At 61.6% G+C, this 11,198-nt stretch overlaps 1 protein-coding gene across 2 annotated transcripts; it reads left to right on the forward strand.

Annotated features, from left to right (window-relative positions):
• The first annotated feature begins 955 nt into the window (after positions 1-955).
• On the forward strand, positions 956-11,114 carry SH3BP5L (SH3 binding domain protein 5 like). 2 transcript variants are annotated; one of them, XR_014319526.1, is made up of 7 exons: positions 956-1,165; positions 1,735-1,797; positions 3,335-3,463; positions 6,207-6,368; positions 8,575-8,748; positions 9,633-10,134; positions 10,314-11,114. XR_014319526.1 is itself a non-coding variant. In XM_082785879.1 (6 exons), the coding sequence occupies exons 1-6, from the start codon at positions 971-973 to the stop codon at positions 10,047-10,049; spliced, it is 1,140 nt and encodes a 379-aa protein (XP_082642005.1). In that variant the 5' UTR covers positions 956-970; the 3' UTR covers positions 10,050-11,114. The 2 variants fall into 2 exon arrangements, 1 of the variants encoding a protein (XP_082642005.1); XM_082785879.1 differs by having other exon boundaries at positions 9,633-11,114.
• Positions 11,115-11,198: the final 84 nt, after the last annotated feature.

Consider the following 11,198-nt stretch of genomic DNA (forward strand, 5'->3'; position numbering starts at 1 on the left):
GGGGACGTGGAGTGGAGGAGCCGGAGGTAAACACAGGCCGGGGGGGGGGGGCGGGGGTTTTGGGGGGAATTTGGGGGATTTGGGGTTTTTGGGGGGTCTGGGGGGGTTTGGGGGGTGTGGGGGGGTCCTGGGGGGGTTGGGGGAGGGGTCGGGGGGGGGAATGGGGGGTGGGGGGGCTCTAAAGGGGGGGTTATGGGGGGGGAATGGGGTTTTGGGGGGTTTATGGGGGGTTTTGGGGTGATTTTAGGGGATTTTGGGGTGATTTTAGGGGATTTTGGGGTATTGGGGGGGTCCTGGGGGGGTTTTGGGGGTCCTGGGGGGGATTAGGGGGGTAATGGGGGGTGAGGGGACTCTAAATTGGGGGTTGTGGGGTTTGGGGGGGGCTTTGGGGTGTTTTGGGGTGATTTCAGGGGATTTTGGGGTTTTGGGGGGGAGCTTGGGGGGGCCCTAGGGGATGTGGGGGGGTTTTGGGGGGGTCCTGGGGGGGTTTTGGGGGTCCTGGGGGGGGTTTATGGGGGTAATGGGGGGTGGGGGGGCTCTAAAGGGGGGGTTATGGGGGGCTAATGGGGTTTTGGGGGGAATTTGTGGGGTTTGGGTTTTTTTTTGGGGGGGAATTCGGGTTTTTGGGGGGTCTGGGGGGGGTCATTAGGGTCTGGGGGGGGGGCCCTGACCTCTCCTTTTTTTGCAGCCCCCCCACGCCGCCCCTACAGCTCCGCCGCCCCCAAATCGGGGGGTCCCCAAACCCCCCCCCAAAAAAAACCACCCCAAAAACCCCCAAAAAAGCCCCAAAACCCCCCCAAAAATGCCCCAATCCGCCCCCCCCGCCCCCTTTCTCCGGGGGGGGGGGCGCGGGTGAAGCCCCTAATGGGGTCGGGGGGGGGATTGGGGGGGGGAGTTAATTAATTAATTAATTAGCTAGTTAATTAAGGGGGGGGGGAGAGAGGGTTTTTTGGGGTCCCCCCCCCAAAAAATGGGGGACGCCGAGGAGCCCCCCGGGGGGGGGGGGGGAGGGGGGCGAGGGACCCCCCCCGGGCAGGAGGGGGAGGGGGGGGAGGAGGGGGGAGGGGGCTGTGGGGACCCCCCCCCGGCGGCGCCCCCAAAATTGGGGGGGGGGAGCGAGGAGGAGGAGGAGGAGGAGGAGGAAGAGCTGGACCCCAGGATCCAGGTGGGGGGGGGGATTTTGGGGGGTTTTTGGGGGGGTTTTGGGGGGTTGGGGGGGACTTGGGGGGGATTTGGGGCAGATTTGGGGGATTTTGGGGCAGATTCGGGGGTTTTTGGATATTTGGGGAGGGGTTGGAGGGGTTTTGGGGGGGATTTGGGGGGTTTGGGGGATTTTGGGGGGTTTGGGGTGGATTTGGGGGATTTTGGGTGGGGTTGGGGGGGTTTGGGGGTATTTGGGGAGGGGTTGGGGGGTTTTGGGGGGAATTTTGGGGGGGATTTGGGGGATTTTTGGGGGGTTGAGGGGGGTTTGGGGGGGATTTGGGGTTCTTCATTGGGAATTGGGGGTTTTGGGGTGGATTTTGGGGTCCGTCTCTGCGTTTTTAGGATTTTGGGGGATCCCTTGCTGTGTTTTGGGATTTTGGGGTAGATTTTTGGGGTCAATCCCTGGGCGTTTGGGATTTTGGGGTTGTTTCACGACGTCTTTGGGATTTTGGGGTTGTGCCGTTGCATTTGGGGGATTTTGGGGGGTCCTTTTTGGGGTTTTTGGGGTGCATTTTGGGGTTCCCTTCCCAGGAGGAGCTGGAGCACCTCAACCAGGCCACCGAGGAGATCAACCACATGGAGCTGCAGCTGGACGTGAGCACCCCGAAACCCCAAAAAGGACCCCCCAAAATCCCCCTGGGGTCACCCCAAAACCCCTGGGGTCACCCCAAATCTTTTTGGGGTCACCCCAAATCCCTTTGGGGTTCTCCTGACCCCTTTAGGGTCCCCATAACCCCTTTAGGGCTGTCCTAACCCCTTTTAGGGTCACCCTAAATCCCCCTGGGCTCCTCCTGGGCTCTCCCCAGCCCTTTTGGGGTCCCCCTGACCCTTTTGGGGTCCCCCCAACCCCTTTTAGAGTCCCCCCAGCCCCTTTTAGGATCCCCCAGCCCCTTTTGGGTCCCCCCAACCCTTTTGGGGTCACCCTAAATCCCCTTTTAGGGTCACCCTAAATCCATCTGGGCTCCCCCCAGCCCCTTTAGGCTCCCCCCAACCCCTTTCAGGCCCCCCCAGCCCCTTTTAGGGTCCCCGCATCCCCCTTTAGAGTTCCTCCAACCCCTTTTAGGACCCCCCAGCCCCTTTTAGGCCCCCTCAGCCCCTTTTGGGGTCCCCCCAACCCCTTTTAGAGTCCCCCCAGCCCCTTTTAGGCCCCCTCAGCCCCTTTTGGGGTCCCCCCAACCCTTTTAGGGTCACCCTAAATCCTTCTGGGCTCCCCCCAGCCCCGTTAGGCTCCCCCCAACCCTTTTTAGGGTCATCCTAAATCACTCTAGGATCACCCTAACCACTTTCAGGGCGCCCTAACCCCTTTTAGGGTCACCCTAAATCCCTCTGGGCTCCCCCCAGCCCCTTTAGGCTCCCCCCAACCCCTTTTAGGCCCCCCCAGCCCCTTTTAGGGTCCCCGCATCCCCCTTTAGAGTTCCTCCAACCCCTTTTAGAGTCCCCCCAGCCCCTTTTGGCGTCCCCCCAACCCTTTTAGGGTCACCCTAAATCCTTCTGGGCTTCCCCCAGACCCTTCAGGCTCCCCCCAACCCTTTTTAGGGTCATCCTAAATCCCTCTGGGATCACCCTAACCGCCTTTAGGGTCGCCTAACCCCTTTTAGGGTCACCCTAAATCCCCCTGGGCTCCCCCTGGGCTCCCCCTGGGCTCCCCCCAGCCCCTTTCAGGCCCCCCCAGCCCCTTTTAGGGTCCCCTCATCCCCCTTTAGAGTTCCTCCAACCCCTTTTGGGGTCCCCCTGACCCTTTTGGGGTCCCCCCAACCCTTTTGGGATCACCCTCAATCCCCTTTTAGGGTCACCCTAAATCCCTCTGGGCTCCCCCCAGCCCCTTTAGGCTCCCCCCAGCCCCTTTTAGGGTCCCCACATCCCCCTTTAGAGTTCCTCCAACCCCTTTTGGGGTCCCCCTGACCCTTTTGGGGTCCCCCTGACCCTTTTGGGGTCCCCCTGACCCTTTTGGGATCACCCTAAATCCCCTTTTAGGGTCACCCTAAATCCATCTGGGCTCCCCCCAGCCCCTTTAGGCTCCCCCCAACCCCTTTTAGGCCCCCCCAGCCCCTTTTAGGGTCCCCGCATCCCCCTTTTGGGGTCCCCCAGCCCCTTTTGGGGTCCCCCTGACCCTTTTGGGGCCACCCCGCAGGCCGCCCGCACGGCGTACCGCCGCATCCTCTCGGAGTCGGCGCGCCGCCTCAACGCCCAGGGCTCGGAGCTGGGCGCCTGCATCGAGAAGGCTCGGCCCTATTACGAGGCACGGCGCCTGGCCAAGGAGGTACGGGGCCCGCGGGCCACCCCATAAGGTTTTGGGGTCGTGTCGGGGGGTTTGGGGGTCAACCAGCAGCGTAGGGTGGGGTTTTGGGGTCAACTGGAATCATAACGTAGGGTTTTGGGGTCAACTGGGGCTATAGGATGGGGTTTTGGGGTCAACTGGAATCATAACGTAGGGTTTTGGGGTCAACTGGGGCTATAGGATGGGGTTTTGGGGTCGATTGGTACTATAGGATGGGGTTTTGGGGTCAACTGGTATCATAGTTTGGGGTTTTGGGGTCAACAGACACTGTAGGATGGGGTTTTGGGGTCAACTGGAATCATAACGTAGGGTTTTGGGGTCAACTGGGGCTATAGGATGGGGTTTTGGGGTCAACTGGTATCATAGGATGGGGTTTTGGGGTCGATTGGTGCCATAGGATGGGGTTTTGGGGTCAACTGGTATCATAGTTTGGGGTTTTGGGGTCAACAGACACTGTAGGATGGGGTTTTGGGGTCAACAGGCACTGTAGGATGGAGTTTTGGGGTCAACTGGAATCATTACGTAGGGTTTTGGGGTCAACTGGGGCTATAGGATGGGGTTTTGGGGTCAACAGGCACTGTAGGATGGGGTTTTGGGGTCAACAGGCACTGTAGGATGGAGTTTTGGGGTCAACTGGAATCATTACGTAGGGTTTTGGGGTCAACTGGGGCTATAGGATGGGGTTTTGGCGTCAACTGGTATCATAGGATGGGGTTTTGGGGTCGATTGGTGCCATAGGATGGGGTTTTGGGGTCAACTGGTATCATAGAATGGGGTTTTGGGGTCAATGGGTGCCGTAGGATGGCATTTTGGGTTCCCCCCCAAAATTTTGCCCTCCCACCCCCAATGCATTTCCCACACCCCCCCCATTTCCTCCCCCCTCTCCCCCGGTGTCCCTTTTTGGGCTAAATCCCCGCGTTTTCGGGTCCCCCCAGGCTCAGCAGGAGACGCAGCGGGCTGCATCGTCACCCCACGAAGTTTTGGGGTCCCACCTCCACCCCAAAGACATTTTAGGACCCCCCCACCACCCCAATGACATTTTAGGATCTCCCCACCACCCCACAAACTTTTGGGGTCCCACCACCACCCCATGAACCTTTGGGGTCCCACCTCCACCCCAATGACACTTTAGGACCCCCCCACCACCCCACAAACTTTTGGGGTCCCATTTCCACCCCAATGACATTTTAGGACCCCATCTCCACCCCAATGACATTTTGGGCTCCCCCCACCACCCCACAAAGTTTTGGGGTCCCATTTCCACCCCAAAGACATTTTAGGACCCCCCCACCACCCCACAAACTTTTGGGGTCCCCCCACCACCCCAATGACATTTTGGGATCCCACCACCACCCCATGAAGTTTTGGGACCCCACCACCCCAATACGACTCCGGTCTTCCCCCTGCTTAACCCGTTACCCCATTTCCTCCCCCGGTGTCCCTTTTTGGGCTAAATCCCCGCGTTTTGGGGTCCCCCCAGGCTCAGCAGGAGACGCAGCGGGCTGCATCATCACCCCACGAAGTTTTGGGGTCCCACCTCCACCCCAAAGACATTTTAGGATCCCACCTCCACCCCAATGACATTTTAGGATCTCCCCACCACCCCACAAAGTTTTGGGGTCCCATTTCCACCCCAATGAGATTTTAGGACCCCACCACCACCCCAATGACATTTTGGGATCCCACCACCACCCCACAAACTTTTGGGGTCCCCCCACCACCCCAATGACATTTTGGGACCCCACCTCCACCCCAATGACATTTTAGGACCCCCCCACCACCCCAATGACATTTTGGGACCCCACCACCACCCCACAAAGTTTTGGGCTCCCAGCTCCACCCCAATGACATTTTAGGATCCCACCTCCACCCCATGAAGTTTTGGGGTCCCACCTCCACCCCAATGACATTTTGGGGTCCCACCTCCACCCTAATGACATTTTGGGACCCCCCCACCACCCCACAAAGTTTTGGGGTCCCACCACCACCAGATGAAGTTTTGGGACCCCACCACCCCAATACGACTCCGGTCTTCCCCCTGCTTAACCCCTCACCCCGTTTCCTCCCCCCTCTCCCCCTACCTCTCTTTTTGGGCTGAATCCCCGGGTTTTGGGGTCCCCCCGGGCGCAGCAGGAGACGCAGTGGGCGGCATCATCACCCCACAAAGTTTTGGGGTCCCCCCACCACCCTATAAGCTTCTTTTACTCCCCTCCCACCACCCCACAAAATTCCAGTCTCCCCTTTGCTTAACCCCTTACCCCACTTTTCCTCCACTCTCTCCCATATTCTCCCTCTCCCCCCGGTGTCCCTTTTTGGGCTAAATCCCCGCGTTTTGGGGTCCCCCCAGGCGCAGCAGGAGACGCAGCGGGCTGCATCATCACCCCATGAAGTTTTGGGGTCCCCCCACCCCAAAACCATTCCAGTCTCCCCCCTGCTTACCCCTTACCCCCATTTCCTCCATTTTCTCCCATATTCTCCCTCTCCCCCCGGTGTCCCTTTTTGGGCTAAATCCCCGGGTTTTCGGGTCCCCCCAGGCGCAGCAGGAGACGCAGCGGGCGGCATCATCACCCCACAAAGTTTTGGGGTCCCACCTCCACCCCAATGACATTTTGGGCTCCCACCACCCCAATACGACTCCGGTCTTCCCTTTGCTTAACCCCTCACCCCATTTCCTCCCCCGGTGTCCCTTTTTGGGCTAAATCCCCGGGTTTTGGGGTCCCCCCAGGCGCAGCAGGAGACGCAGCGGGCGGCGCTGCGCTACGAGCGGGCGGTGGGGACGCACGGGGCGGCGCGCGAGATGGTGCTGGTGGCCGAGCAGGGGCTGCTGGCGGCCAAAAACCGCCTCGACCCCACCTGGCAGGAGATGCTCAACCACGCCACGCGCAAGGTGGGGGGTATTGGGGTGGGGGTTTGGGGTTTGGGGTGGGGGGTTTGGGGTTTGGGGTGGGGGTTTTGGGGTGAGAGGGGTCTTGGGGTGAAGGGGGTATTGGGGTGGAGGTCTTGGAATGGGGGTCTTAGGGTGGAGGTTGGTTTGGGGTGGGGGGTTTGGGGTGAAGGTTTGGGGTGAGGGGGTGTGGAGTGGGGGGTTTTGGGGTGGAGGTCTTGGAATGGGGTCTTAGAGTGGAGGTTGGTTTGGGGGGGAGGTTTTGGGGTGGGGGGTTTTGGGGTGAGGGGTGTGGGGTGGGGGGTTTTGGGGTGAGGGGTTTGGGGTGGGGGGTTTGGGGTGAGAGGGGTCTTGGGGTGAAGGGGGTATTGGAGTGGAGGTTGGTTTGGGGGGAAGGTTTTGGGTGGGGGGGTTTGGGGTGGGAGGTTTTGGGGTGGAGGGTTTGGGGTGAGGGGGTTTTGGGGTGAGGGGGGTCTTGGGGTGGAGGTTGGGTAGGGACGGAGGAGGTCTTGGGGTGGAGGTCTTGGAATGGGGGTCTTGGGGTGGAGGTTTTGGGGTTGGGGAGGTCTTGGGGTGGAGGGGGAGGGTTTGGGGTGGGGGGTTTTGGGGTGAGAGGGGTCTTGGGGTGGAGGGGGTATTGGGGTGGGGGGTTTGGGGGGGAGGTTTTGGGGTGGGGGGTTTGGGGTGGGGGGTTTTGGGGTGGGGGGTTTGGGGTGAAGGGGGTATTGGGGTGGAGATTGTGGGGTGGGGGGTTTGGGGTGGGGGGGTTTTGGGGTGAGGGGTTTGGGGTGAGGGGGTTTTGGGGTGGGGGGTTTTGGGGTGGGGGTTTGGGGTGGGGGGGGTCTTGGAATGGAGGTCATGGGGGTCTTGGGGTGGGGGTTTGGGGTGAGAGGGGGTCTTGGGGTGGAGGTTGGTTTGGGGTGGAGGTTGGGTAGGGACGGAGGAGGTCTTGGGGTGGAGGTTTTGGGGTGGAGGTTGTGGGGTGGGGGGGAGTTTTTGAGGTGGGAAGTTGGGGGGTGGAGAGGTTTGGGGTGGGGGGTGTGGGGTGGGGGGGTTGGGGTGGAGGAGGTATTGGGGTGGTGGAGGTCTTGGAATGGGGGTCTTGGGGTGGTGGTTTTGGGGTGAGGGGGTTTGGGGTGGGGGTTTTGGGGTGAAGGGGGTATTGGGGTGGAGGTCTTGGAATGGGGGTCTTGGGGTGGAGGTTTTGGGGTTGGGGAGGTCTTGGGGTGGAGGTTGGTTTGGGGGGGAGGTTTTGGGGTGGGGGGTTTGGGGTGGGGGGTTTTGGGGTGGGGGGTTTGGGGTGAGGGGGTTTTGGGGTTGGGGTTTGGGGTGAGGGGGGTCTTGGGGTGGGGGGTGTGGGGTGAAGGGGGTATTGGGGTGGAGGTTGGTTGAGGTGGAGGAGGTCTTGGGGTGGAGGGGAGGGTTTGGGGTGGGGGGTTTGGGGTGGAGGGTTTGGGGTTGGGGGGTTTGGGGTGAGAGGGTCTTGGGGTGGAGGTCTTGGGGTGGGGGTCTTGGGATAGAGGTCTTGGGGTGAGGGGGGTCTTGGGGTGGAGGCTGCTTGGGGTGGAGGCCGTTTCGGGGCCGTCTTGAGGCTGTTTTGAGGCCTTTTTGAGACCGTTTCGAGGCCATTTCGGGGCCATTTCAAGGCCGTTTCGAGGCCATTTTAGGGCCGTTTTCGAGGCTGCTTCGAGACCATTTCAAGGCCATTTCGAGGCCGTTTCGGGGCCATTTTCGAGGCCGTTTCGAGGCCATTTTCGAGGCCGCTTTGAGACCATTTCGAGGCCATTTCGGGGCCATTTTCGGGGCCATTTTCGAGGCCGTTTTCAAGGCCATTTTCGAGGCCATTTTGGGGCCATTTCGTGGCCATTTCGAGACCATTTCAAGGCCATTTTCGAGGCCGTTTCGGGGCCGTTTTCGAGGCCGTTTCGGGGCCGTTTTCAAGGCCATTTCGAGACCATTTCGAGGCCATTTCGAGACCATTTCGAGGCCATTTCGAGGCCGTTTCGGGGCCATTTTCGAGGCCGTTTTGAGTCCGTTTTCAAGGCCATTTCGAGACCATTTCAAGGCCACTTCGAGGCCGTTTCGAGTCCGTTTTCAAGGGCATTTCAAGGCCATTTCGAGGCCATTTCAAGACCATTTCGAGGCCGTCTCGGGGCCATTTCAGGGCCATTTTCGAGGCCGTTTCAAGGCCGTTTCCCCCCCCCTTCAGGTGAACGAGGCGGAGGAGGAGCGGCAGCGCAGCGAGCGGGAGCACCAGCGGGTGACGCGGCTGTGCCAGGAGGCCGAGGCGCGGGTGCAGGCGCTGCAGAAGGCCCTGCGCCGCCCCATCCTCAAGAGCAAGCCCTACTTCGAGCTCAAGGCCCACTTCAACCAGATCCTCGAGGTCCGGGGGCCTCCGCGGGCCGTCCTCCCCCTCCTCTTCCTCCTCCTCTTCCTCTTCCTCTTCCTCCATCCTCCTCCTCGTTCTCTTCTTCCTCCTCTTCCTCCTCTTCTTCCTCCTCCATCCTCCTCCTCGTCCTCCTCGTCCTCCTTGTCCTCCTCCTCCTCCTCCTCTCGGTGTCCTCCTCTTCCTCATGGCCTCCTCCACCCCTTGGTGGCCTTCATCTCCCCATGGCCTCCTCCTCCTCCTTGTGGCCTTCTCCTTCTTCTTCTCCCCTCAGCCTCCTCCTCCTCCATCTCCCCTCAGCCTCCTCCTCCTCTCCTCGGCCTCCTCCTCCTCCTTCTCCCTGTGGCCTCTTCTTCCTCCCCATGGCCTCCTCCATCTCTCCTCCTCCTCCTCCTCCTCCTCCTCCTCCCTGTGGCCTCCATCTCCCCTCTCTAACCTCCTTTTCCCCTTGGTCTCCTCCTCCCCGTGGCCTCCTCCATCTCCCCTCCTCCTCCTCCTCCATCTCCCCTCCTCCTCCTCCTCCCCGTAGCCTCCTCCTCCACCTCCCCATGCCCTCCTCCTCCTCCCAATGTCCTCCATCTCCCCTCTCTGACCTCCTTTTCCCCTTGGTCTCCTCCTCCCTGTAGCCTCCTCCTCTTCCTCCCCATGGCCTCCTCCATCTCCCCTCTTCCTCCTCCTCCATCTCCCCTCCTCCTCCTCCATCTCCCCTCTTCCTCCTCCTCCATCTCCCCTCCTCCTCCATCTCCCCATGCCCTCCTCCTCCTCCCTGTGGCCTCCATCTCCCCTCCCTGCCCTCCTTTTCCCCCCGGCAGCCTCCCCCCGCGGTTCCTTCCCCCCGACCCCGGCCTCCCTCTCCCTCCCTCTCCCTTGTCCCTCCCCAGGAGCACAAGGCGGCGGTGACGGCGCTGGAGGCCCGGGTGGCGCGGGCCAAGACCCGCTACGCCGTGGCCCTGCGCAACCTGGAGCAGATCAGCGAGCAGATCCACGCCCGCCGCCTCCAGCGCCTCGGCCTCCGCCGGGCCTCCCCCGTCGGGGCCGAGGAGGAGGAAGAAGAGGAGGAGGAGGCCGGGGAGGCCGCCGGGGGGCTGCTGGGGGCCGAGGGACCCCCGCCGGACGCCCTCTCGGTGCTCAGCCTCCAGACCATCGCCTCCGACCTGCAGAAGTTCGACTCCGTTGAGCACCTCCTCGGCCTCTCCGACGCCGCCAGCCTCAACAGCGGGGAGGCCGGGGGGCCGGCGGGGGGAGGCCGGGGGGGGGGACGGGGCCTCTCCAGGCACCACCGCAGCGTCAGCCTCTAGGATCCGCCGGCCTCCTCTTCCTCCTCCTGCCCTCCTCTTCCTCCTCTGGGTGGACACAGGAGGCTGTTGTGCTCGTGGGGTAGAGGCCGGAGCCTCCTCTTCCTCTTCTAGCCTTCAGCTTCCTCTTCCTCCTCCGGGTGGACACAGGAGGCCGTTGGGCTCACAGGGTGGAGGCCGGAGCCTCCTCTTCTTCCTCCAGCCTCCTCCAGCCTCCTCTTCCTCATCCACATGGACACAGGAGGTTGTTGTGCTCACAGGGTAGAGGCCGGAGCCTCCTCTTCTTCCTCCAGCCTCCTCTTCCTCCTCCGGGTGGACACAGGAGGCCGTCGTGCTTGTGGGGTAGAGGCCGGAGCCTCTTCTTCCTCCAGCCTCCTCTTCCTCTTCCAGCCTCCTCTTCCTCCTCTGGGTGGACACAGGAGGCCGTCGTGCTTGTGGGGTAGAGGCCGGAGCCTCCTCTTCCTCCTCTTCCTCATCCTCATGGACACAGGAGGCCGTCGGGCTCATGAGGTAGAGGCTGGAGCCTCCTCTTCCTCTTCTAGCCTTCAGCCTCCTCTTCCTCCTCCGGATGGACACACGAGGCCGTCGTGCCCAGGAGGTGGAGGCCGGAGCCTCCTCTTCCTCCTCCAGCCTCCTCTTCCTCCTCTTCCTCATCCTCATGGACACACGAGGCCGTCGTGCTCACGGGGGTAGAGGCCGGAGCCTCCCCGGCGGCCAAAAACGGGGCAAAACCCCCCCAAAAAAGTTAAAATAATAAAAATAAGGAGGCAGCAGGCGGAGGCCCCAGCCTCCACCCCGGGGCGGCGATGAGAACCGTGCTGGTTCGAGCGGCCCCGGGGGCTCCCCACCCCCCCCCAACCCCCAAAATTTTATTTTATTTTAATTTTTGGGGGGTCCCCCGGGGGCTGCGACCCCCCCTCGGCACGAGGAGCCCCCCCCCCCGGGGTGGATTTTGGGGCGTTTTCTGGGGTTTTCGGCCACGGAGGGAATCGTTCCGCTCCAGAGTGAACGCCCCCTCCCCCCGCTCGCGGGATGGTAAATTAAATAAAAATTAATATTAGTAATTAACGGATTTGCCCAAAATTTGCCTTTTCTTCCCAATTTCCCCCTCCCAAATCCCTCTTTTTGCTTTCCCCATCCCATTTTTTTCCT

This window comes from Aythya marila, assembly GCF_965140915.1.
Source record: "Aythya marila genome assembly, contig: HAP1_HAP1_SCAFFOLD_83, whole genome shotgun sequence".
Taxonomy (NCBI): Eukaryota; Metazoa; Chordata; class Aves; order Anseriformes; family Anatidae; genus Aythya; species Aythya marila.

What these genes read in the sequence shown, in the direction of transcription:
- SH3BP5L (XM_082785879.1), top strand. Translation starts at nt 971, where the DNA reads ATGGGGGACGCCGAGGAGCCCCCCGGGGGGGGGGGGGGAGGGGGGCGA. An exon ending in AGCTGGACCCCAGGATCCAG is followed by an intron (nt 1,166 to 1,734) that starts GTGGGGGGGGGG and finishes TTCCCTTCCCAG; the next exon opens with GAGGAGCTGGAGCACCTCAA. An exon ending in ACTTCAACCAGATCCTCGAG is followed by an intron (nt 8,749 to 9,632) that starts GTCCGGGGGCCT and finishes GTCCCTCCCCAG; the next exon opens with GAGCACAAGGCGGCGGTGAC.